Source organism: Pholis gunnellus (genome assembly GCF_910591455.1).
Source record: "Pholis gunnellus genome assembly, chromosome: 11".
NCBI classification, from domain to species: domain Eukaryota; kingdom Metazoa; phylum Chordata; class Actinopteri; order Perciformes; family Pholidae; genus Pholis; species Pholis gunnellus.
Window position 1 is genome coordinate 12,860,303 of NC_136538.1, and position 26,185 is coordinate 12,886,487.

General features: G+C 44.8%; 3 protein-coding genes across 3 annotated transcripts; all 3 read right to left on the minus strand.

Moving 5' to 3' along the window:
- Window positions 1-199: 199 nt before the first annotated feature.
- Window positions 200-2,748, minus strand: npm3 (nucleophosmin/nucleoplasmin, 3). Its single transcript, XM_079169102.1, has 5 exons — window positions 2,539-2,748; window positions 2,269-2,354; window positions 2,038-2,157; window positions 1,856-1,949; window positions 200-994 (listed from the first exon to the last, which is right to left on the minus strand). The coding sequence occupies exons 1-5, from the start codon at window positions 2,609-2,611 to the stop codon at window positions 894-896; spliced, it is 474 nt and encodes a 157-aa protein (XP_079025228.1). The 5' UTR covers window positions 2,612-2,748; the 3' UTR covers window positions 200-893.
- Window positions 2,749-5,133: 2,385 nt separating this feature from the next.
- On the minus strand, window positions 5,134-15,264 carry oga (O-GlcNAcase). Its single transcript, XM_079169101.1, has 18 exons — window positions 14,752-15,264; window positions 14,119-14,170; window positions 13,910-14,007; window positions 13,666-13,796; window positions 13,372-13,543; window positions 13,188-13,286; window positions 12,789-13,073; window positions 12,496-12,654; window positions 12,187-12,377; window positions 11,796-12,044; window positions 11,491-11,688; window positions 10,878-11,052; window positions 7,885-7,970; window positions 6,669-6,773; window positions 6,278-6,369; window positions 5,975-6,167; window positions 5,725-5,884; window positions 5,134-5,475 (listed from the first exon to the last, which is right to left on the minus strand). Exons 1-18 carry the CDS (start codon window positions 14,915-14,917, stop codon window positions 5,339-5,341), a joined length of 2,748 nt encoding a protein of 915 aa, XP_079025227.1. The 5' UTR covers window positions 14,918-15,264; the 3' UTR covers window positions 5,134-5,338.
- Window positions 15,265-16,495: 1,231 nt separating this feature from the next.
- pprc1 (PPARG related coactivator 1) lies at window positions 16,496-25,862 on the minus strand. Its single transcript, XM_079168424.1, has 14 exons — window positions 25,765-25,862; window positions 23,920-24,015; window positions 23,670-23,819; window positions 23,411-23,491; window positions 21,285-23,328; window positions 20,874-20,927; window positions 20,125-20,185; window positions 19,793-19,860; window positions 18,885-19,617; window positions 18,561-18,773; window positions 18,410-18,470; window positions 18,194-18,315; window positions 17,750-17,901; window positions 16,496-16,892 (listed from the first exon to the last, which is right to left on the minus strand). The coding sequence occupies exons 1-14, from the start codon at window positions 25,843-25,845 to the stop codon at window positions 16,792-16,794; spliced, it is 4,017 nt and encodes a 1,338-aa protein (XP_079024550.1). The 5' UTR covers window positions 25,846-25,862; the 3' UTR covers window positions 16,496-16,791.
- Window positions 25,863-26,185: the final 323 nt, after the last annotated feature.

A 26,185-nucleotide genomic window follows, 5' to 3' on the forward strand; every position in this document is an offset into this window, starting at 1 on the left:
AATCATAGATCTTGTGAAACTGGTATATATTGGAAAACATGTTTCAGGGGCTTTAAATAAAAAGGTGCTGTTTTTGTAATATTAACTTAAGCACAATGCTGTTGTCTGCTATGTGGCTAAATAAAAAAATACAATAAACTTACATAAACTTAATGTAATAAGCTTAAAAATCCTTTTTTATTAATGATTTCAAATGGGAGATAAATGAAAACAAACAAAATGTTTGCTCGATGCATTCACTACAGTACAAAATATTCACATTTATGAATGCCATATCACGTAGATGAACAACATTTTTGGAACTACAGACGATTGGAAATGGAGATAGTCTTGAGCACTGAGAACATTTAATACATTGCATGTATGCGAGTCATCTCATTGCACCTTTCAGTTGGAATCCCAATTTGTCTGGAAACTCCTGTTTGACAAGTACACACACACACACACACACACACACAAAATGATTTTGCTTTTACAAGAACAGTATCTATAAACAATACCAGAATCCACTGGTGGTAAAACACATTTTCCACCACTGGTGCAATAACTCCATGTCAGTGGTGCCTGTATCATATACAGTATAAAACACTGGGTAGCATTTAATAGCAAAAACAGTTCTTCTACAAGTGAACCTCCTAACCGCAGTTAAATACACTGCAGACACTAAGAGCTCGCAGCGACAAACTGACAGGTGGAAAGGGGCGAGGTCATGATGTCACTTCCTCCAACAGCGTGCTCAGCTTCCACCACACTAAGCATTCACTTGGCTGCGTGGCAGAAGTAACAACTTTGTAAAACGTGTCAGTCCTGTACAAAAAAACCTGTTATTTTTTAAAAAACATATCAGCGAGTGAGTGCGGCCATTCCAAAAAGACTATCGGTGACCTCTCCGCCTACTGCTTCTGCTTCTTCTTTGCTGGTTTCATGGGGCTGATCTCTTCCTCGTCATCCTCGTCATCCTCATCAGACAGGTCTGACTCTTCATCCTGTGAGGCTGCACGAGAAGGTTAAGTTAAATCACTGTATTAAATTGAATCCTGGTATTATATTTAAATACGGGGTCAGAAGAGAGGCTTTTTATGATGATATGCAGCTGCACACATTCATTACAGCCAGTGATGAGGGCAGAAGAAGACTTCTGCAGTGTTGAGAAATGTGCATGTGACAGATTATTTTCAAATCAGTTACAATCTACATGTAAAACTTAATTGAAATACATTTCTGCGGGTCAAAAGGTCTTGGATTTTAATTAGATCATTTTAAATAAATGACATTTCATTGCCCAAAGATGCATTTATCTTTTCGTGTCGTCGAACTAAAGAGAAACTAGAAGTATCTCAGAATACTAATGATCAAAATGCTTCCTCTATTAAAACATTATGTAGAGAATTAAAAGTGTGTGGCATCTACTCAGTGTTGAGGATGAAGGCATTACAACGCAACACATTAGTTGCTTGGTAATTGCATTCATTGTTCCACATGCCAATCAGTGTTTGGCTGTAGCTGCAACAATTATCTTCGTTATCAATTCATCTGCAGATCACTTTCTTGATTAATTGGTCAGTGAAGAATTATTTAGCGAATCTCAAGTTGACCCATTCAAATGGATGGTTTGTCCAACCAACAGTCCTAAACTAGTTGGAAATAAAGAATAAAAAAAAAAAAGACTATTGACATTTTTAAAAAGCTGGAACCAGAGTAAATATGACATTTTAGTTTTAAAAAATGCTGAATGTAAATAGAGAATGTCACCGACCTATTTCATTAATAGTGAATTCATCAACTGTTGGATGTATTCTCAGTGGGCCGTTAGCCAAAGCACTGAGAGGTTCAAAGAGAAGAATGTAAGAGTTACCTATGAGGTGTAACCCGCTGACGGTAACTGGTCCCGTTCCAGCCTTGAGCCGGATGGTCACTGGCGCTTTCAGCTCAAACTCTCCCAGACTCACCTGAGGAAAAAGAAGGTCAAAGTTGAGCTACATCTCCATCACGCGCGGCACAGTAACCTGCATTCAGAGAGAAATCCCTGTGCTGTACCATGGGCAGGCAGCTGAGGTGAAGGTTGGCGATGGGCACTGAAGTGGTCTTTCCTTGGTGGTTCATGGCCGTCACCTCCACCACATTACTCTCCACCTTGGCACCCTCTCCCAGACAAACCTGTCAAGAGGAAAATAAACAACTCAGCTCATTCAAACAGACTGTTGGCAGCCAGATCAAAGTACGTTTGAGCCGATTCGTGAATCTGAATAAAACCAACACTGTACATACTGTTCTGAGTTCAAGGAAGTGCTCCAGGTCCTCTTCTTCGTCTCCTTGGAAAGTGTAGAACGGTACTTTAGAGGACAGCTCGCAGCCTGGAAGACACATTAACACCACGATGTGTTTAAGAACAGGTTTTTATTTTGTATTTCATGCCAGTTAGTGCACTGGCTGAAACACACGAGATATCAGAGCGGGTGCCGCGCAGTGGGGACCTCACAGCAGAGACCCACGTGTGCGCCGAGACAGAGCTGACAAACTGTATTAAACGGTTCTTACTGAACAGGAAGCTCTCCAACTTCGACTGACCAACTGGTCCGAGATCCGAGGAGTCATCGTCGTTGTGAGACATGTTGAGGAAGCACAAAATGTGGGTTTGCTGTTAAAGCTTTATAAGCAAATGAACCCTCCACGAAAAATAACAAGCGCGTCGCAAACTACGAGCATGCCTGACGCGTCATCACTGTGCGCCTTTGGTTCGGAAATGTATTTATTTATTTTCTCCTCCTTTGCCAATACAATATACCAACAACAATATAACTAGATAAACAGACACATTAATAATTAATATGTAGAACAATAAATGATACATGGCACCATGTTAAATGTATGTTCTATTGGGTTTAAACAAGTTTTAAATTCATTAACATGCCTCTCTGCATGTATAAATATGTATTTTTTCCCCAAGAACTCACAACTTATGCATAGATACGATTTTCCATAAGTCAGTGGCTTGTTTCAGGAATAATGCAAATATAAAGGAAAGTTTAAAACACCACAAATCCACGCTTGAACATTTTGAATCAAAGATCGCTTTTTTTGTTGTTGCCTAAAGTGCCAAAAAAACATTACTTCCTGTAAGAAAGACTAACAAAGGACCAAAATGACTTTATCACGGTTGATTATTTTTTAATCTTATGTATCTTTCATACAAATTGTACATGTGTCACTTTTATGACCCCCACCCCCACCCCCAAACTCAGATAATCAAAATGTGCAATTGGAGCCATTTCCCTCAAGACCGGTTGGCAGATGAGAAAGCTTGTGCATCGACCAACTCCTGTTCACACCTCGCTGAAACGGCAGCACATTGGATAGCTGTACAAGACGGGGCATTGTAACCAGACCAGCACTTTAAACAGAAAGCTAGCCACAATTGTAATAAGGATATACAAAATAATAACACTTTATGATTGACTGTCTATACGATCTACAGTATCGTGCTCATAGAGGTGCGTGGCATGCTTCTTCCTCTATGGAGCACGAGATGAGGTTATTCTAATGACCGTCACAGCAAAATCCATTACACCTCATGCACATTATGAATGTACACAGTATCAAAACATCACATTGGCAGACAGCTACTGATGATCCTCACGTAACCAACAGAACACGGCCTATCTATAGTCCAAACGCTTCTTCTTAACTACGTAAGATTTACAAAAACAAAATGGGAAATGCGTCAGAATATAAAATATTCAATGGACTGAAAGGAAAAGGTCGATGAATTTCTCACCGAGGCTCAACCGAGAAGACATTCATTTGAGAGGATGCCATGTTGAAACAATGCAGGGAGGGATGCAAGCCGATAGACGTAAAGCGATTATTTTACCAATAGAAAGCAAAAAAATATATTCTCTTTTAGCACATCTCTTGAACATAGTTCAGCTCACCTGCTGCTTTACAGGTCAGGTTTGGAATTAGTGGTTAAGAAATAAAAAGGAGCAGCTTTGTGACAGTTAACGCTTCCAAGTCTTTTGGATTCTTACCTATTTTAACCAATGCATTCCGATGTAAATTGGTGCCAGTCAAATATTACAGTTTCCTTCTTAATAGCAGAGCAGAAAAATCTAGATTTTGGTCCCACGGGTCCTGCTATAAGACGGTGATGATTTGAGTTCATTGTAAACTTGGAGTTACGACTTAAATGAATTTGACATAACTTAACTAGATGGTCTGAACTCTCTCTGAGAGGGGTGTCCCCGGCAGTTAGCTTAGGTTTACTGAAGGGTTGCTGTGCTGGAGTTTGGGATCCGGTCGGGCAAAACTAAGACATGCGACCGACGGCCAGTGTCCTAAAATGACCCGACTCTAGCTATATCTGACCGATACGGCTGCAATATAAACTTAAAATCCAAAAGGCAATGAACCAAAAGGCAATAGCTCAAAAGGGAAATAAGCTGAATTATTAAAATAAATAAAATAAAATGGCCACAAGCAAGGAGCAGAACAGAAACGGGCTGATGTTTGTAAACTGGTGGAAGCGTTTCTAGAGCTTTTCCAAACGTCTACTACTAGTTGAACAAGTCAGAGGACTTCATGAATACTTTCCCATTGCTGGTCTAAGACGATCTTTCACGGAGGGTTTCAACTCCGACAATTTTCAAATGTTCCCTGCCCTTCATGTGTGCAGGCTCAGCATTTCACATCACTTTTTGACAGAAACAAGCCACTTAAAAGGCCTCCTTCTACCAGTCTATTGTGGAGCAACTGGAAGATCCATGATGTGACACATAGCACCTCACATCCTGTATAAAGGTGTCCTACTTATGTCAACAGCTGCGCTATTTCTCAGGATGTACGGGTAAGTGAGACATCACCTGAGATACAGGCCACCCTCGTTTTACAGCTCTGCCTCCATTTCAGACAGAGACACTTTGCATTCGGGCATGAGGGAAATATCCGTGTAACGACTACCGGATTAAATCAGAAAAAAAGGAGTTTTCACTTCCTGCCTCCTGGAGGTATATGAGAAGTGGGACCCCGCGATCATTGCTGGAGTGCCACTCTTCCATGTTGGCTAAAATCGACTGATTACAGGTCGCTCATCGGCCCTCTAGCTTCAGGATCTGCTGGATCCAGCAGATCCATAACATCTAATGGCAGCGCGGGGAATCTGTGTGCGACTGCTGTGCTTCTGTACACAAATCCTAAAAAGAGGTTTTTCCCGGGGCTAGCCCAGATGGTAATGTTGTATAAAATCATCATGGAAGTTTTTCTCATGAAGGTAGCAAACATGTTGAAGCCACGATGACTTGCTGTCTTCTCTGTCTGTCCGTTACTGAAGCAGGGGGTCTCTTCATAGGCTGCGGCCCATAAGGATGACGTCTTTGGGAAAGCCCTCCATTTTGGCCACTTCATAGCATCCCAGTTTACTATAAAAGTCCAACATTCTCTTATCGGTCTGACGAACCTGACAGAACGCACCAAGGGACCCTGGAAGAAAAACAGACAACAACTCGGTCAATAACAAAAATCATCTTCCCCTCAATCAGTATCTCCAAATAAACCGTCTCTTAAAAGAATGCATAAACTGCTGTTTAAAGACGTGTACTGATTAACACCGTTGTCTAATGAAAGAACAAATGTTCTGACACCCTCTTACCAACATGACCAACAACACAATATGTCCGTTAGCAGCAGCAATGAACATCGATGTCAGAACTGAAATGGGCTGCCACGTACCGTTGGCCTTAAGAGAAGATAGAAGACATCCCATCATGCTTTTGGCCACACTGGGGTCAGTGACTTTAGCATGAATGTCAACCTTGATGAGAGAGGGGAAGTTGGAGAGGAAAGAGTCTGGAAGACCCTCCTCCTCTTCGTGGAAACTCAGCATCATTTTCTACAGAGACGGTGAAGCAGAACTCAACAACGGGTATGCCAACAAATAAAAAGACACCATGATGGTTTAAGAGATGGAGGAAGAGCCTACCTCAGCGTCTGAGAGGTCCTTCTCGCAGTCAGGTTTGACGTACTTCTCTTTCATGAAGGGAATCCAGTTCAACTTGCATTTCTTGACGAAGGGCTGGACATCCACAGTACCGAGAGCATAACCGCAGATCCCTTCGTCGTCCTCGAGCACAAACCCGTAGTCTGAACTCAGTGTCAGGAGACCTCCTACTAACCTGTAGAGAAGACAGGAAGGACTGTGTCAGCCATGTTGCGTTGCACTGCAGGGGAGGGGGGGGGGGGGGGCTGCAGAGCAGGCGTTAGTTATCTCCATGCGTGCTTTTACCTGTCTCCTATGAGATCAGAATCCTCATCAGAGACGGGTTCATCCTCCATCCCTTCGCTGTACATTTCTTTACAGATTTTATAAATGGCAGTCTGAAAGAAAGAAGACGGGTACAGCCGTCACTTCACCAGTTACGACACGAGACACAAGAGCCAAAGCTAAGCCCAGTAAAGGCCACAAAGAAGCTCGATGTCAGCACATTTGCTGATTGTAAAGAGCATGTGAGCACAGTATTGTGCCACATTGCGTGCAAAGCATTCAAAAGCTTAAACTAGGCCAGTTCTGCTGGGAATACCAGCAACGGGCCAATATAATATCGGCAACCATACATTTGGTATTCAAGGCGTAATTCTGGTAAAAAATAAGGTTAAAGACTAAACAAACGTCTTACCACATCTTTGGGATAGTACGGCCTTATGGAATACATTTTGGAGGTTGGCATTGAAGGTGGAGGTTGGTAGAAAAGATCGTTTGCCCCTTCTATTGGCAACAACCTCTGTGGGTATCAAAAGAAACGGGTTCAGTTTCACTGAGACCAGGTGGAGCGACGCATTGACTCACTGTGCTTTTGCTACAGTTGTGCCACTATCAAACCAAAAGGAACTACAGAAGAGAGCAAAGCGCTTTGGGAAGTCAAATATCGTAGAGAAAAAAAAATAATAATTAAAATGCTACAGATTCAAACTGACGTTCCTTGTTGAACTGACAGTGGACAACAAGAGCAAAGGTCACATCTTTCTCATTTTTTGGCTGAAGGAACATAGCACAACAAGCACACACACGTTTGCTTTTTCAAATATTATAAAACAAAAAGGTGGTATTTTGGTCTGACTAAGGTTTTACTGGCTGAAGGAGATGCTCCTTTCCCTTCTGTAACACATCGCAATATATTCGCTGCGCAGGACCCTCCTGTTGAGAAAAATAATGATGCTGGCGCAGAGAGGCTGAGAGAACTCCAGGAAAAAAAAACCCAATGAGGCAAATTGAACGTGAGCTAACGGAGTAATTCAATGGCATATTAGTTGCCGTTGTGAGTCTGGCTACTCTCCGAGGACGGAGACGCTCTCTTTGAGACTGGACAGGTGTGTTTGATCATGGAGTTTTCTCATTGCAAACATGCTTGCGCTCTCGCTGGCGCTGCGATGCTTGTGCGTGCGCTGGCAAAGGGGCCGCGTTGGTAATTTGTACGCTCCTGCAAAGAAATGAGATGTCATGACAATAAAACCTAGCCATGCCTCGCTCGCGCTGCGCCGCGCTATGGGGAAAGCAGCATCTCCTTGGGCAGTCGCTGAAAGAAATTCAAATTAATTAAATCAGAAAATGCCATGCCGAGCATTGGCTGTGACCCCCCCCCCCCCCCCTCCCCTCAGTCAGGATGGGTTTCAGGTCACCCCTCCCACAGCCTGACAATGTATCCCCCCAAAAAAATGATTCAAGGGTTTAAGCTTCTGTGGAGAACGAGAGAAGCCCGACCCATCACAATCAGCTCACCTTCGACAGACCAAAGCCCCTCGTACCTACACACATATTACCATTGTGGTCTTTGCTCACAACACTCTTTTTTTTTTTTTCCATAAAGATTGCTGTAAATTCAGTGCATTAGATACCTGGAACTCTCCTGCTAGACCTCCCCTAAAGGCCCAGGGTTCTTGGTCTCCTCTAAGGAACTGTGCTGAGGACTGACTACGACACCCTGTTAGGAGCAGAGCCAAGCGGACATTGTTACCACAGGATGGGGCTCTCTGACAGATGAAGGGAGTGGGGAAATGGGGAAAGGGGGGGTCATATGTATCTAATTACATAATCCATATCAATAAATTAATTTTATTTTACTTGTTAAAACATTTTTTTTTAAAAAAGGACCTAATTTGGAATAAACTATATTCAGAGGAAATATCTTAAAATGAGGCTCAAGCAACTAAAGCTTACGTGTTTGCCAGAAGGAAAATCAGGTCCAAGAGATAAATGCTCCTTATGGTGTCTGTGTCAATACAACAATGTCAAACTGCTCCACGCTAACTGGTATGCAGGTCTTCAGAAATAACTTCTTTCATGCAGTGAGGAAGGCATGCTCTCAAAATGCCTGGTGGGGGAACTGAAGCAAGTACAGTCCACCCCCTTTGGCGCTTCGGTGAGGGCTATACTGTAATATTCATGAAGTCTGTCACTTTTTCACTGACCATCAGAACCGGAACCCATATACCGTCTACGGAAGTAAGCTTCAGCTGCCGTCGCCCCACTCCTCTTAGCACCCCGTGTGAAGTCACATTCTCATCTTATCTGCCTCGTCACATGACCGGGCAGCATGAGTCATCAAACCAGGAAGACATGAACCTTCCTTGAGTTAAAGGCCTCTCAGCTTACTATTGAAATTCCACAACCAGCCAGACCAAAGATGAAACACGCCGCAGGGACAAAGCATATAAAGAGTATATATATATATATAAAAAAAGCACACAAGGCTCTTAGAGTCTGTATACAGTAGTGTTCCTGCTGACAAAGTCGAACCCTGGTTGACGACAAGCCCCGTCATGTGACCAGACAAACGCAGCGCGCAGTAAGAGCACCTAATAGTGCTTTACATTACCTCACCCTGACAACCTAAAACAATTCCTCTGATGAACTGACACAACACAGCACGCAGATGCACCCACGGAGAAGGAACTGTGGACTCGCTTACACAAAATGAAAAATCAACCAAAACGGACAAAAGAGTGATCTGTGGGTGAATAACTTCCACCTCAGTGATCCATTCGGACTGCATTGCCTCAGTTATGAAGGAAAACAAGCAGGTTTTTTTTGCTCTCGCATGGTCGGGCCAATGTGCGGGATGGAGATCATGTGCCACGGGTACATTTTCAAAAGCAAAGTATAGATTCCCTTGAGCAGGTGCATCCGGCTGGTTTGAGCCAGTTCTATAGGCCTACTGACAGAAACAAAAAAACAAGTTAGGAAGAGAGAAATTTGGGAGTTAACACTTTAGGATTCAAAGCTAAGTCGCTGCGCAAAATGTGACTTCATCCGGAGGGCTGCTTCTTTTCCTCCAAATAAAAAGAAAAAAAATCGCTTACATTTACATATCTAGTTAAAAAAAAAACGAAAAAAACAAAACATAAATCCTTCAAATGGGAAACTAATAAGTCACGACGCTTGCACTGTGCATACATCGGCCACTGTCGCTCCAACAGCAGTAGAAACTTGTACTGTGGATTCTTCCATCTGTACACAGTGAAGGGAGAAAACAGTAGAGAATAGTCATTAGTAAGTGTTCTCAGTACAATAACCAGGGAGGGTGAGACTAAGTGCTGCTTGCACCGCTTCTCTTGAGGGGAAACATGGGGACCGATGTAGAAACCTGATAATAGCAACAGCAGAAGTCAACAGTTAGGAACTTACTGACTCTGCAGTTAATACGAGGAGTAGTCAAAGATGACTGTATTCATGGGGCACTTGATTTCCTCTATGTTGCTAGATTGGTTACCATCGTTTACTGATGCATTGTGGGGGGGGGGGGGTTTTGACGTGGTTTTGCCAGTGTGGGTATGCTGCCTGCTGTGTACTGTGGGCTAGAGTCCTCAGCTTTACCATATAGGACAGAAACCTGTGAATGAAACTGGGTTACGGGGGGGAGGGGCATACTACAGACCATGCTGGTGCTTCAGACTATTTAAAACAACACGATGAGGTGTTATCACAAGGCTGAATGTCACTCAAACTGCATCACAGTGCTCCATCTGAAAGAAGAGAAAGAAGATATTCTCTTACAAAAAGGTGATGGACCACACACACTGATGCAGCTTGAGCAAACTATTCAGCTATTTCTGAGTTTATGCACCAGAATGGCCTTCCATAGTCAGTCAGCTTGCTCTTCAAGCTCGCGTGCGCGCTAGGGCATGGAGGAGGAGGAGGAGGAGGAGGAGGAGGAGGAGGAGGGGGGTTGAGGACTTCCCCCTGGCTCCCATCCCCACAGACAGAGAGATGGAAGCAAGTGTGTCTGTGTGGGAATGCAGCGGTGATGTTACTGGATACACAGCAAGCAGCAGTAACCCTGCTGGGACGTTCGCCACAGAGACCCAGTTCAGAGATCGCCAAGACGGGGGCAGCTTGTTGTGGGATAAATGAGGGAGGATGCTAGCAGTGCAAGCGGCTTTTAGCCAGAAAACAAATAAACAAACAATCGAGGTGTGAAACAATACAAATGAACAGAATCATAACTATTGGGGGAGTTGATGCAACTCGCCTGATTGGTGCAGAGCTGATCTATATCAATTCAAAACAGGGGGGGGGCGGGCTATAAGCCACTACTCAGCCCGACTACGGGTGGTGGCTAACATCTCTAAGTCTTTCATCAGTAAGCGGACTGTGCAAGATGTGTGAAATAATGATAACTTTGCTCTCATTCAACTACGTCGCTCTGGACTCTGACATAATCCATGCAGCTCACCATCACAGTGCTTTATCTTTATTGAATCAGTTTTTACTTTGTGCGTAAGTGTGTGCGCCTTTGTGCGTAAGTCCGGATTACCAGACTCGGTCAGACTATTGCGATGCTACTGCAATGCTCTACGATGAAGGGCCTCGTGGTTACCGTCGTACATACCTAGCCACTGGACAAAAGACTTGACCATAGAAATGATGCTCTTGATGTCCCAGATGTAAGTGTAGAGGTCGTAGAGGATGGTGCGGTTGGCTGAATTGGACAGCCGTGTGAACATCTGGATGACGGAGCAGCACATCTCCTCGAACTTCTCTGCCCTCGAGTGCCATTCTTCCACCTGCACAGAACACAGTGATTGAAGAGGAGAACAAATCATAAATAAAACAGACATTTTGACACGTCACGGTAAGAAAAGAAAAGGTTTCGTTACAAACATTAATAATAGCGGTGTTTTATTCTAGTGTCCCAGTCAGCCGGGACAATTTGAACACGTCTTTACTTTTATTTGATTCACACATCTGTAATAGGTCAGAATGTATTTGAGGCAGATGGTTTGAAAAGGTTGAGCTCTAGTTCACACAAACACACAGGACACAATGCTCTCTGGAGCACTCCGTCTCCCATCATAACCACACCACCCAATGGGCAGTGTGGGTAGTACACATCCACCATTTTGTTTTCAACAACCAAGTCCGGTTAATGTTGAACTAGTTTCCTCAGATGGACCTCTTCCTCTCAACTGTGTCACGCGCGTCTGTTCAAGGAATCGACCCACCTTCTCGGTCTCCTTCCTCTTGCAGTTGACACTGACGACGCTGCTGTTGGCTCTGAGCCAGTTGAACTCCTTCAGCATCTGGATGGCCTTGGGCCCGTGTTCATACGGCAGGTAGAAGAGCTCTGCCAGCAGGCTCAGGTCGTCGAGTGTGAGGGGCTCCGCTTTGAACAGGGGCTTCTCGTCGGGCAGGAACAAATCCTGAGAACACAAACCAGAAATAATTCTGACTTTGTAGGGAATTCTAAATGTGTTTTTGCTTTCAATTACAGATATGAAAAAAGGAAAAACACAAATGTTTGCGGCACCTGCTTGAGCAGATCGTCGGTCTGCATAGGGGCAATATCACTCCCGGGGTCCTCCTGGATAGACTCCTCGGGGGATTTGGACTCTGTCAGACTCTCCTTGTCTGTGTCCATGGGCTTCAGGTCCTCAGCTGAAACAGGACCAACCTGCTTCTCCTCTGGGTCAGCGTCTGCTTCTGGCTCCGGCTCGTCCAGCTTCTCAACCACCATCTCCATGGGCTCCTCGTCCGAGTCCTTCTTCTCCCCCTCCACCTGCACAGGAGCAAGACAAACATATCCAGTTGCTTTTGTCTCCGATACACAAATGGTCAAGAAAGAAGCTCATTGAGTAGAAAAAACCTCAAATACTCATTCAAGCGCCGCTACTTTGTCTCATAGCGACAATGAGCCTCACCTCCTCTTCCTCCTGAGGTATCTTCGCCATGGTGTGCGAGAGTGGATCCAGACAGAGAGGCGGCATGGCTGGAGACATGATGGGCTGCTGGAACACAGTGGTGACTGTCGTGGAAGAGCAGAGAGAGGGAGCAGCCATGGGTGACACGTCGATGGCCGTGCTCGAGTCATCGCTCAGAGCCACCTGTCGGCCTGAAAGACAAAAAGTTAAGCTTCACCGCATCCTGCTCTTCAGTCACGTCAGGCCATCCATGCCAACACTTTGAGTGTAAATCATGAGCACAGGATATAATAATGCGACTGCTCTCACTGTCGTATTGATGAGGCTCGACAAAATCCACCAGCCATTCTGTGAGGGCCAGCTTGAGAGCAAGCTGCGGGCTGTAGAGCATGTCTGTCTCCAGCTCTTCATCGCTGCCTTCATTCTCCAACTTGATCTGGATGGACACGGTGCTGTCCTCCCCATCCGCTGGTGAAGAGAAAAGATGGATGAAACAGAACGAACAGCATTAACCACCGACCTGCGTTGCGGTAACCTTGTGACAGAGTACGACCGTATACAGAGAAACATGACGCACGAGTTAACTTCTGGATCACACTTACTCATGACCACATCCTTGCGCACCCCATTCATGTTGGACTTGTACCAGGTGGCCAGAGTGTGGATCGCCACAAAGTTGGACTCAAACTCGCAGTTGGGGTTGGTGAGGACTCCCTTCAGCCTGGGGATGAGCTCCGTGGAGCGGCCCTTGTACGGACCCAAGAACAGCCTCTTGGGGTCGTAATCGTTGGCGTGAATGTTGTCCCAGATCACCGGGTCTCTCCTTATGATTTTTGACACCTCCTCAATTGACTCGACCGAAATGTCTTTGGACACCACCTTGGGGCCTGCGGAGCAGAAAACACATCTGGGTTCGTCGTTTCATCTCTGACATGTATGATGGTATGCTTAACCGTGGTGAAGGTGCGGTCCGTTGACAGGAAACAGCTGTTAAGACTCACCGGTCCACAGCACCTCAATGCTCGGCAGTAGCTTCTCTCCGACTGTGTGCAGGTAGGGGGACTGAGCGGCATTTGGGAAGCAAAACGTTCCACAGTACTCTGTGAAAACAAACGCAAAAAAGGATCAATCAGGAGATGAAACAATAGTGTAAGAGCTGCGTATTCGGAAGTAGAAGTGATGTACCTGTGGGACAGAAGAGAAAGGTTTCAGGCTCGCCCAGGTACTGGTAGATTTCGTTGGTAATGGCAACCTGAGCGTGTGCAAATGAGCTGAACACCTCTTTGTCAGCGGGGCACATGTTTTGGTCGATATCGTCAAAAAGTAAGGCAAAAGACTTGCAGCCGAAGTGAGTAACCTGAGGGGGGGGAACATATAGCCGTTCAATAGGTTACACATACAGGGAACATTTGATGATATGACGATGTAAAGACTTTGAACACATAGTTCACACTACTATCATACAACATGTTGCGATACCTGGTCGAGTTTCCTCTTGAGTGCAGAAACCTCTTTCTGGTTGGAGAAGGTGATGTCCAGTCCGGGGGAAATGGCGTAGATGAACTCTATCCCGTACTCCTTAGCGGCCGCAATCAAAGTCATGAGTTGCTCTAGGAAACGGAGGAAGTGACATCACTAACTGAATGCACGGTTGTGCTTTTACAGTAATCGCATTACTCATTTTCCTTTCCAGCTGATCCCGGGATCTATCGTGAGTGCTCACCTGCTTCTTCCACCGAGTACAGCTCTCTCCAGAACATTCTGTGTTTGTAGTCATCTTTGGGCGCATAAAGGTACGTACTCAGTCCCCATTTCTGCTGCCTGTAGAATGCAATGTTGTACAAACTCAGTACGACAATTCACAATCATCGAGCTGTGATATTATTGGGTGTTTGGTTATTTGACTGCTTAAATGAGTCACATAGTTCATACCTTCTGAACAACTCTTTCCTCTGCTCCATTGTCCATGGTCGACCGTAGAAGCCTGCATCAGCAAACAACACATTCAGGTTACATGCAGTCGTGATGATTTTTCAAACCTTTTGTGCATATTTTTTGAGCTGGAAAAAATGTCAAGTGTCATCATCGGACATGCATCTTTTTGCTTATTGAGGCTGTTTTTCTAAACCAATGAATCACTTTGTCTATGAATTGTCATAAAGTATAAAGGGCCTTCTTAAGTTAATTCATTAGAGGACAATACTGTCTGATATTTGTCTTATTCATTCTGACCGGAGGCTAAAACTGCACCAAATATTCAAATCTATGATATGACATAAAAACAAATGTATTCTCCACCTTAGTTGAGGTGCAACCTGACAATGTTTGCTAGATTTTCTTGACAGATGACGATTAAAATGATTCATACAACTACTAATTGAATTTGATGATCACCTGTTAATAACTGTCGACCTTATATGTGACTATTTTGATCGACTTGTAGCATATTATTTGTGCACTACAACTGACTCCATCTTCTGCAGGATTCTGATGACATGCTTATGATTTCATGCAGATCACGACTGGATCAGATGTTAACTGTGATTGTTTTTTAGCTGATTGTACCTTCCACGACTCCGCATATGAATTTCCTGTGGCCCGTGGGTTCGCCTCCGATGCCGGACTCCTCCACCGGACCAGGGGCCTCCTCGCGAGCCTCTCCGGAGACCGGGCTGGGGCTCTGCTCACCGGCCACTTGAGGCGTCTCCAGCGCCTTATCCTTTTGAACCATTGTTACAGAATTCTTTTGTAAAGTCTCCAAATTCAGACAAATCAAGCGAGCACGGGGCGATTATTTTTTTATATCTGTAGTTCAGCAGAAAAACTCGCCAAGCAAATCCTGCAGGAAATAAATGGCCACTGCCTGTCTCACGTTAGCTGGAGTACGGCATTAACGAGTCTATCAAAAGTGTCGAAACGTTAGCGACTGCTTGTACAAGATACAATCTAAACCAGCATCCGGTGGTGTTGGACAACATGTACGGGGGTTAAAATATAGAGGAAAACGAGACGTTCGCTTGTTTTTGTCCGATCATTTTCTTCTCTTTATGCTAAGATTTGTCCTGGTTTCCACTCGGTTCTTCCTGTTTACACCGAGTGCGCATGCGCCGAGGACTGGATTAAACCAGTCAGAACTAGATCTGCGTGACAAAACAGCGCAAAGATGTTACCGTGGCAAAGAGATAGATGACATTCATATTCAGCAACGACAAAACGTCAACACGCAGCTGTCAAAATAAAAGTAAAATGATTTGTTATTGTATACAAGTGTCACTAACGGCCAACTGATGACTTTATCCAAATGACCGCATTTGCATTTGTTCAATTTGTCTTAAATGCGATGCATGTAGTGTTAAAAAACTGCAGAAAAGTACTGTTCATGATTCATTGGTGCTCAGAGCAGTAATAACCTCGTGGAGTTGTTGAGTAATTCATTGTAACGTTCCTAAACTTGAAGCAAACGTACATATATTGCCCATTGGCTCGCTCTATTTCAGTGGTTGTGTTGAACATCTCGCCAGCTTTCTAATATATTGAGACTCCAGTCCATATTAGGAATGCATCCGAGCTGCGACACCATTTTCAAAAGGGGAGGTGCTGCGCAATTGTTGTGACCCGGACCTGCGTATCCTGTGTCAGCAAAACACACATGCTTTATTCTTAATCACTATCCAATTATATCTTTGCACAATAACCCAGAACTTCCACTACAGCAAGGAACTCAGCAAGGAACTCTGCAAGGACACCGCATTGTGCATCGGTTCATTCAAACTAGTGCTTCTTGAGAGGCTTTCTGTGCTTAATGTAACTTTTCCATAGCAGACATTTTTACTACTGGTGTTATTACTAATAACCTGTATGATGCTCTGTTCTATTGGGAGTGTCACCAGTTGATGGTGAGCCAATTAAAACTCTTTTCACGTTTTGGCATGTCATAACACTAAAGCAGAAGTGTAATTAATTAATACAATACAAAAGAGCACTTTCAGGGCCTGGTATTCTGCATTCTGGCTCACTGGGAACAGAGCAAATTGTTAACAGAATTAGTTTCACCTGAGCTTTTTCTGCAGTCTTTAAAAGATTTTCCATGAAAACAAAGTGACAAAAAAACAAAGCACCTTCACTTTTCTTGGGACATGTCTAATGGCCTATTATCTCTGACAAATACTTCCCTTTACAAAGAAGGTGTAAACGATAATGACAAAAGCAGCACAGACACTTGAGTTGGAATGAAAAACAAACAATACATGTCATGTTTTTCTTTTATTTAGGTTTGTAGTACATTCAATGTATCACAACATGTCCCAGTCATTGGGGAAGCTCCATCCCACTTACCTTTCCCCTTTTAAAAATGATTCTCTCCATACAATTCAGATTTGATTATACATTTAAATAAACTTTAAAAAAAAAATATTTAATTTGACTTGTTCCATTTTTTTTCTTTTCCACTTTCATTACAAATCTTCACTTCAATAGAAGGTGTTAGCTTGCAGAAACAAAATAAAACTAATGCAACAACTAAAATGTAAAGACAGGTGTTGCAGGTGAGAAGCCAACCGTTGGCTCTGAGGTAAGTGTCGGCTGCTTCCTGCTGCAGGCCTCCTGTTACCTCTTCTGATTCTGCTGGGCCTGCTTCAATAAAGTGTCGAAGTCTAGTCCATGAAACTTGCCTTTCGCAGGCAATGGTTCGTACTCTTTACTCAAATCTGAAAAGGGAAGAAAAAACAAAGTCAGCACTGCATCAAAATAAAGAGGGACAAGGCCAGCAGAACATGTGATGTGACAACACCGCAGACGCAGCATGAAATTGTCCAAATGTTTGACATGCCAAGAAAAATGACATTTTTTGTGTCTCCCCATATGATCGTTTAAGTTCCGTTTGAATTTAGATCAGTAAAATATAAATACATCGCGCCACAAAACAAACATTTAAAATCCCATCATGTGAAATCTGTGCGATGTCATTAAAAAAAAAAAAAAATACTTTATGGAAGTGGCGTTGGTACTAGGTACAGACAGGGGTACCAGGATGGGAGCAAAGCAATCTACTGCTGAAGACTAAACAAACGCTTTTAAGTGCACGCTATATTTAGAATATTTTCCAACAGGGAACTGATTTGTTTCTTCAAACTTGGGGCGTGTAGACTGCCTTCTATTGTAGGCAATACACACATATGAAAAAGTACCTCATGCAGCCCCACTTCAAATAATCCAAACAATCCCTTTAAATGTACAACATTTAATACGTTAATGTTTACTTTTGAAGATTAAAAATTGGGTCTTTGTTAGTTAAAAAAAACAAAACAACAACCAAAAAGCACAATTGAAAAAGGACCGTATGCTCAAAAATCGAAATGTTGCCTCCTTGCTGCAGCGATTATCCCCTCTAATAGTTATTGGCTGTAGTTCAAAGTACAACGGCTCTCAGCTGAGCACACTGCATCGGGATAACCTGCGGCCAATATGTCCAATCTTCTGCACACCAAATCAATACTATTTGGATGAATTACCAGCACTCTGGGTGAGGGCTACAGGAACTTTGTGTCTGTTGATTTGTGCGTACCCAGATCAGCATAGTTGCTTTTGCAGAACTGTCTCCTTCCACCAAAACAGAGATCAAATGGCAGCTCATCAGGCTTGCGCAGCTTGCTTCCATTCTCAATGGCCGTGAACGCATTCTTGGTGTCGTAATAAGTCACAAACCCATAGTTGTCCCTGTGACAGATAAGCAAACCATTAGCCTGTGTTCATTTGTAGTTCATCACAGGTCTAGGGAAGGTCACGTCAGGCTTTGTACATCGTGTTTGAGCTGTGACTTGCATTTAAAAGAGCAAACTGGGGGCGTGGCCAGGAGGCTCCAGTTATGAACAAGACTGATATGCTATAGCACTGTAGCTTGGCCTAAGAGGTCACAGATGAGACCAACAAGGTTCAAATACAGTGCAATTCGGTTACATCATATCCTTATTACAATATCAAGAGCAAAGTAAGCTGCTGATGTACTTACCCATGGTCTCTAAAGTGCAGGGTGCATTCTTCAATCTCGCCAAACAAAGAGAAGCGCTCTTTAAGTTCATTTTGGGTCATTGTTCCCCGAATCCGTCCAATGTAAACAACCCGGCGCTCCTCCTGAGAAGAAAGTAGTCGACCAGACGATTCATAGTGAGAATATTTTAACCACTTTGCTTAGAGACCGGTGTACAAGGGATTAAGATTTACTTACAATGGCTTTCTCCTTGAGTCTCTTCACCTCCTCCACATTGGTCTTTGTACTTTGACCATAGCTGGACGAACAGGAGGGACAGAGGAAGATGATAAAGTATTTGCTATACACAAGTGAAACAGCTATATACACATACACACTCACACTGTACCTGTGTAATTTTCTGCTTCTATTCCACTGTGCTCGTCTCTGAGGGGATTGAGGGGATTGAGACCGCGACCTGGAGCGACTCCAGGAGCCAGAACGAGAGGAGGAATACGAGTACCGCCTCCTCCTGGGAGGGGAGCGGGACACAGAGGGAGAAGACCTGGAGGAGGAACGGGATGAGGAGCTGGAACTACTTTCAGGGTGACGGAGACGACACCTAGAGAGGAAATAGGAAAGCATGCCGGTGAACAACAAGGGAAATCATAACCCGCAGAAATTGTAATCAAGATGCTGCATGAACCCAAGACATCCGGACTGTGGGCCTAACCTTTTCTTAGATGGAGAGTGAGATCTAGACCGAGATGAAGAGGAATGGGAGTCTGACTCTGAACTGCTGGACATGGGGCTGGGAGAACGATGGGATCTTCTTTTTCTAGACCGGCCTCCGGTCCTCTCTTTGGGACTAGATCTGGGACTGGGTGTGCAAGAAGAAGCAGCATGTTGACGGTAGGACCTCCCAAAAGGCCTTCTCCTGGGGCTTCCTTCTTTAACAGAGGCGTCAGTGTCCTGATGAGCAGGCGAAGCATCAGGAGTCTCCAGGACAGAGCTTCTCTCCATCCCATCAGGCCTGTGATCGAGGGGCTCCGTCACAGGAAACACTGGTGTTTTGGTTGTAACCACAAGCTTTATGGCAGGCTGAGCAGACGGTGCTGGGGCAGCTGGGGGCGTTGGTGTAGTGGTTCTCGTGGGTTGCCCGATGGGTTTAATAGTGATAAACGATGGCTGTTTGACATTCCAACGCTGGCCTGGCTCTCCAGTGGAAGTGCCTTTGTTTGGGAGGCAGTAGTCGTGGTCCATGCATGCTAGCTCGGGGGCTACAGTGGCGGCAGCAGGAGTGGGTTTGCTGCGGGACCGGACTGAGGGCAGAGGCCGGGCCTCTATCTGGATAACCTTGGAGGAGCTGGACTTTGAGGCATCAGCAGCCTTGCTCTTTCCCAGCAGGGCTACAGGGGCCAGGGGTTTCCACATCTGGTGTGGAGGAGTTGCTGGGGGAGTCAAAGCTGAAGCAGAGGGAAAGAAAGTGCACTACAGTTACAAACATTCAAGTGCAGTTGGTCATCTGATCACGATGTAGTATTTCAGATAACCAAATCTAACGAAGCCATACAACTTCTTCTTTATTCATTTTAATGGTTTAGCGTAATGGCTCATCTTAAAGTCAAAACGCTGAATTACCTGCAGTACTCGAGAGGTCATTTGCTCTAACGCGCTCCACGACTGTTTTCTCTGGAGCCAGCTCAACACTGTAAATGGAGCACAGGGTCGGTTACGATCAGTGGGAAATTGTGTAGCTGCCACCTCTTGATTAGAGTGTAAAGCTGGGCTGCACAAATTTAGAAACGAGACGGCCATCACGCTGGCCTGACAAAAGCAGGGCTTGCGGTAGGTCTTGGCAAAAAGGTGTGTGCGAGTCATCTCCACACACACACAGCTAACGGGTTTCATTTAGAGAAACCGTGACTCCCGTCAGTCACACAGAGCAGCATGAGGGCTGTAGGGTAACTCACCTCGAGTTTCCTACAGCTGCTGCTCTACCAGAGACCTCCAGCACACATTGCTCCTCTTTGGCTGAAGAGAGAAGGAACAAGGAAGTAAGTGCATCAGCACAAGGAACGACAAAATGAACAGAGCAACACACACACACACCAATAAAAATTCTGCTTGACCAACATTGGGTGAACTGTCGCAACCTGCAGCATGTCAGGTGTAAATGCAGTGTATCATGTGTTTTGCCCTTGTAATACTAGTACAGTGTGTTTTATCATGCGTTTTTAGCCGTAGTCCACAGTGTGATGGTTCAATAACAAGCCCACTGACATAAGTAATGACACATTCAGAGTGCGGCTACTTGTTGGGGCTGGGGGCTCGTACATCCGCTCAAACAAAGACAGCAGGGCGAGAGTTAAATGGATTTGCGAACAGGGCAGAATTCCAGCAGCTGAGCGGACAAGAGCACAATGCAGCTTCTCTGCCACCCCCCCGCAGCACACATCTCTTAAAGGGGAATGTTTCAGTACGAAAAATAAAATCCTGCCATTTAGAACATCACAATCTTTCTTCTCTAGGAGGATCAGATGAGCTTCAAGCTCATACGAAAAGCCCGATAAGACCGAGAGCAGAGGAATGGACATCCACCTCTGAGCATATGCACAACCTCTTTTCTATTGCTTTAAGTCCCTCTCACCCACTACTGCTAACCAAAGATGGTGCTGCGATGTATGAAAACGGATACAAACAATAACCAGTCATTGATTACCTTGGGTTTCCTCAAACTGCTCCAGCAAGCTGGTCATATCAGCAGCTTCAATACCTTCAAAAAAATGATCATGTCATGTTAAAATATATATATTAATTATACCTATTTAACAGATAAGACGGGACAGACAATAAACAGGATGCAGGCTAAATTAAAGTGGTGAAAGACATGTGTAGAATGATTATCGAGAATGATGTTGAAGCTACAGAGGGCTAATTATTATTTTACTGCACTACCGGCAGACACAGCCTTTCCTAAATCATTTCCGATGTGGGGTTCCTGCACACCAGCCAGTCACTGGAGCACATTAAATATGGGCTAGAGCTGCAGAGCAGCAGAGATGAGACGTAGGTCATTGTAGTCAGCATTTGATGAACAAAACAAAAACTTTACAATCAACTTTAAGCTCACCTATCTCGCTGGTGAAGGCCTCGATCAGCTCCTGGGTGGGGTTCTTTGCCCTTTGGGGTTTCACTGCTGTAGTGGGTTTCTCTTTAGTTTCAAGTATAACAGGTTTGGCCTTTACACTGTGGGAGTCTGAGGGATGGGTAACTGGAGAACTGAGCTGGGCACTATTGGCTGGGGGTTTGGAGGACTTGCTCTCAGGTGTGATGGGGTTACTAACTGACACAGGAGCAGTAAGCTTAGGCACCTTCTGAAAAACAATGATCTTCTGGGGGGCACTGGTCACAGACACAGCTTTGATCGCATCTGTAGTGGTTTTAAGACAGGTTTTAGGAAGCTCTACAGACTTATGAGATGCAGATTGAGACCTTTCATCAACTCCACTTTTTCCTCCTGAAGGTGTAGGAGAGCACTTCCCATTTGCAGACGACAATAACTCAGTGGCAGCTTTTAAAGAAGCTGGAGACCCAGAGCTTTGAGGCACACATGGTACTACAGGTTGCGCAGTGGTGTGTTGATGTGAGGGTAAATTCCTCTCTGAATTAAAGGCCGGGGTTGAGGGCTTTTGGGATACAGACGTTGTTGAGGGTTCAGGTTTGGGCTGTGGTTTAGGGACAGGAGTAACCTTGCTGGACGAGGCAACCATGTATGCCGGTGGCACCAACAGCGCCTCAGGGGTGGGTGGTGCACACGGTCCCCTTGGTTGCCAGGCGGGTCTGACCTCTTCCACTTCTGCCTGGGGGTTGGGCCGTCGGAGATCCTTGGGGCTGGGGCCGGGCAAGCAGGGAAGAAGGGGAAGCTCTTTGGGGAGCTCTGGGAGGCTGGGCCACTTGGTGCTGTTTTCTTGTTTTTCCACTGGAGCTGGCCTTTTCTGCTGCCGGAGTTGCCGGTACTCTGCTAGACTGAGTGATTTGGGCTTTGGCTCCGAGACGGCAGGGGCCACAGCGGCGAGGGTTGGCGTCAGCTGGGGTTCTGCCGGACTAGAAGCAGCTGCAGGGCTCCCCAGAGACGACGGGGCCAGGACAGGAGAGGGAGCTGCTGATGAGTCTTCCAGCTTCTCAGGGGCCGGGGGACGCTGTTCAGGCATTTTATCGGGTTGTTGGGAGATCACGGCTGTGGGGGAACAGCTAGGCCGACTCTTCTCACGGCTTGTATTTAACGGTATTATTTCCTGTCTGGTTGACACGGGTGTGGCAACTTGCACCTTCATTACAGGCAATAGTGTTGTAGTGGTGATTTTTGTTTCAGTTTGGCATAGATTTGTTTTCTTAGGTTTTACAGAGGAAGAAGCTGTAGTTGAGGCAAGAGGAACCTTTGGGACTTTGTGTTTCTTCTCTTCTTTGAGAGGCCGTTTTTCAAGCTTTTTGGGAGATTGCTGTCCCGTCTTTCTTACGGTGCCACTCCTCAGGACCCTTCCCTCCACAGGTTTGGGTTGGCACCGTTCCTTGCATTTCTTTTTCTTTTTTCTGTGGGAGGGGCTTCTCCCTTTTATCTCTTCCTTTTGTTTCTTAATGACCAGGTTGCCTTTCACGTCTGAACAAACGTAGTGAGTCAAAGGGGCTGCAACTTGCACTGGAGCCTCATCTTCATCTTCATCGTCAACGACGATATGCTCCGAACTGTCAGAGGCCACTTCTTCTGCGTCATCTGAAACGATCCGCATATTTTTAGAAGAGTGCTCTTTCAGTGGAGGAGAGAGCGAAAGATCCATGTCTGGGAAGGCCAGGATGGGTTCTCCATTTTCACCCTGGTCCACAACTTCAAGTAAGATTCCTCCTTCGGGCAACATCTGTTCCCCCTCGTCATCCTCCATACAAATGGCCATACAGTACGGGTGCATGTGCCTGATGAAGTCCCCCAGGCTAACTGAAACACCGTCTTCGACCTCCTGCTCGAAGTTAACAGGAAGCGGGAGGGTCAGACCATCCCAGTGGAGCTTGTCACCGTCAGGAGATGAATCAAGACTCGCTGGGCTCAGAGTGAGGGAGCCATCTTCCTCCTCCTCCCCATCACTTCTCTGGAGAGAGTCTGCCAGTATCCTGGGGAGGGTCTGAGGGGGAAACAAATATATAATTCAGAAAAAAGTCTGCTGTACAAATGAATACATAGTGCTATTGAGCGAGAAAAGCTACCTTTCCAGTCGACATGGCTCTGGTGTTACATAGTGTGTCCTTCTCTGGAGGGGAACGGGACAGACACAGCAGTCTCCTGAGCTAGAGAGTGAAAGATTTAAAAAAAAAAGCATGACGACTGCATTTGTAGACCAACATAAATAAACTACAGTATGTTAAGAACGACAGGTCAGCAAGTGGTCCTCCCACTCGCTTTCACTCTTTGCACAAGGGCTAGGTGGGGGAATTTGAGAGTCATGTATGACAGCTGGGCACTAACCGGAGAATGTTCCCTGCCCTTCTGACCGGACAGCAGGTCTGAGTCCGGTAGTGTGTCAAACGGGGACAAGTTCTCATCATCCACATTGTCGAGGATCTCCGTCAGGGCAGTCAGCAGCGTGGCTTCGCTCTCCTCGTCTAGACCTTTAGTCTAAAGAAACACATGGAAATTAGGTCAATGGGAGTATAAACAAACAACTTTACCATCACATGCTACCGTAACACTTGTAAACATGTGAAATGTGTCTTGCCTCTGTTGTTGGTGTGTCCTCAAACATTGAAAAAATTGAGGGGTCTAGGCAGTTTTGAAGGGCCTCCAGAGTTTCGGCAGAGCTCAGTACATCCGTCTAGAGGGGAAATAAAAAGAACACTTTGGCAAAAAGACAACTGACAAAAACAACAATACGATTCAGGCAAAACAAATATCTGCAAGTACATAATTATTTTGTGGCTACTAACAGATAGGTAAACATCCCGGTCTTATATGAAGAAGAAGACCACTGGGGTGTATTTCCATTTCAACTGGAACTATGGAGGCATTTTCCTATAATATGAAATATGCAGTAGCATTAAAGCAAGTATCAATCGGGCATGCAAGACTCCAATGTACACGTAGATTAGCTATATAAATGATTACTTTACATAAATTATACAATAAATATCTTAACAAATAATCTGTTCCAAGACAATTCAAATGACAACATATGCAAGTCTGTTATCGTTACATTTTAATACAGGTTTAAACAAATAGGAAATTCAATATACAGTTGAAAAGTGGAATATTCCGTGTGATTGTAGGCTCACATAGTGTATAACAACTCTGTATATTTTAAGAGTATGCGTAGCTACAATACATCCAGCACACAACCGCTTTTATAAGCAGCCATAACTGATAACATGATGCACTTTGACCCAATAACGCGGAAGTCTCTTACAGTAACCCACGTGTTGCTATCGACACATGCACACACAGTGCGCAGACATGTTTGATCCTCGCCTCATCCCGTCCATAGGGAGGCTCCCTAGCCCACGTGTTGCACTACAACAAACACGCGCAGGGCCCTCGTCTCTGCTCCTGTCCGATATTCTAACAATTACCAAATGATACGCAACATTTAAATACACATTTTACACCAAAACGTTTTAAACCACAATGTAGCCATGTATAAACTCAACGGACGGGCGTGTGAAGAGGCTAAATATACAGTGCCTGCTGCGCATGCGTGAAGGAAGCCAACATGTGACTCACCACGACTGAACCACATGCGGATACACACAGGTTTTGAATGAAAACGTGGTGTGCAGCTACAGTGATAGAGGGAATAATCACCCAGGTGTGCGTTACTTTTAAAGAGTGCAGTCATTGTCTTAAAATACAAGAGCTTCATCATTGTGTGCATAATCACACAATGATGACACACCACTGCAACGTGCTGGCACTGAGCCGTAAAACTAAACAATGGCAGAATAAACGTAAACGGTACCCCAACCACGGTCAATCAAAACAGGAATAGAGGAGCTATGCATACAATCAGTGGCGATATATAACGCTAGTGACTAGCATCTTGCATTGTTTGTTGCCACGTGTGTTTGATGAGATTAACAGTACATACATTACGTTCGCACGTTGATTGAGCTTAAATGCGCATTACTCGTAATGATTATACAACTGGTGAACATGCCAGGCCAACCACCAACAAAAATACACAACTGTCACTTCACATGTTTAAACAAATAGTATTATATAAGGGAGGAAACCTGTCTCGTTTACTAACCAGCCAGTCAAGCTACACAGACTCACAGCTAGCGTTAACGTATAGCTACAAGACAACAGCACATTTAAGAGTGACGCATTATGCATTATTTAATTAATACACCACGAAAGACGTGTCCAGCTGTAAACGTCACAAAACAATACGTACATATTTTAAATAAGTTTTACTCTAGATACTACGGTGGCATCCACGTGTCACTTTTCCATGCGCACAGTACAGCTCGTCCACACAACACGCTCTGTCCCGCTTCTCAACACACACTAAAGTACTAACCATTAGTATCACATGAAAGGAAATAAAGTGTTGAACAAAATGCTTTACCTCGTCTAGTGTATCCATTGGGAAAAATTCCATATTGCACGCAGTTAAAGTCTCCTCGCCTGCTCCCCAGCGCGCCGCCATCTTGCTCCTACACTCCCTGCCCCGACTCGTTTCAGACTGAAAAGTAGTGAATCGCGCATTAGAGGAACAAGCACGCCGGCCGGAGACACGTGGTCCAACATTCCCGGCAAAATGACGCAAAGGGACGCCGGCGGTCAGGGGTCACGTTACATGGTCACGTTTTTCTGTAGTTCTATTTAATACATCTGTACATTGTTTACTCCCTTGTTGTGGCTGGTTGATTTTTGCTGCAAAACAAGGACAAACATGCACACCACACACAAAACCACAACAATAGTTTATATAGACTAGCTTTTCCTTTTTAACTGAGCTACACTGATACCAATGGCAGGAACAGGAT

Bases quoted from the DNA above. Each gene is read 5' to 3' on its own strand.
- npm3 (XM_079169102.1), bottom strand. From the start codon at position 2,611: ATGTCTCACAACGACGATGACTCCTCGGATCTCGGACCAGTTGGTCAG. The intron at 1,950-2,037 runs GTACAGCACAGG...CTTTTTCCTCAG, and splicing joins ACCTCAGCTGCCTGCCCATG to GTGAGTCTGGGAGAGTTTGA. The intron at 995-1,855 runs GTAACTCTTACA...CTTCTCGTGCAG, and splicing joins CAGCGGGTTACACCTCATAG to CCTCACAGGATGAAGAGTCA.
- oga (XM_079169101.1), bottom strand. From the start codon at position 14,917: ATGGTTCAAAAGGATAAGGCGCTGGAGACGCCTCAAGTGGCCGGTGAG. The intron at 12,378-12,495 runs GTGAGAGCAGTC...TTTGTCTTTCAG, and splicing joins CGAGCCTCATCAATACGACA to GCCGACAGGTGGCTCTGAGC. The intron at 11,053-11,490 runs GTGGGTCGATTC...TGTTCTGTGCAG, and splicing joins AGAGGAAGGAGACCGAGAAG to GTGGAAGAATGGCACTCGAG.
- pprc1 (XM_079168424.1), bottom strand. From the start codon at position 25,845: ATGGCGGCGCGCTGGGGAGCAGGCGAGGAGACTTTAACTGCGTGCAAT. The intron at 23,492-23,669 runs GTTAGTGCCCAG...TTCACTCTCTAG, and splicing joins AGGGCAGGGAACATTCTCCG to CTCAGGAGACTGCTGTGTCT. The intron at 19,861-20,124 runs GTGAGTTACCCT...CTCCATTTACAG, and splicing joins GCAGCTGTAGGAAACTCGAG to TGTTGAGCTGGCTCCAGAGA.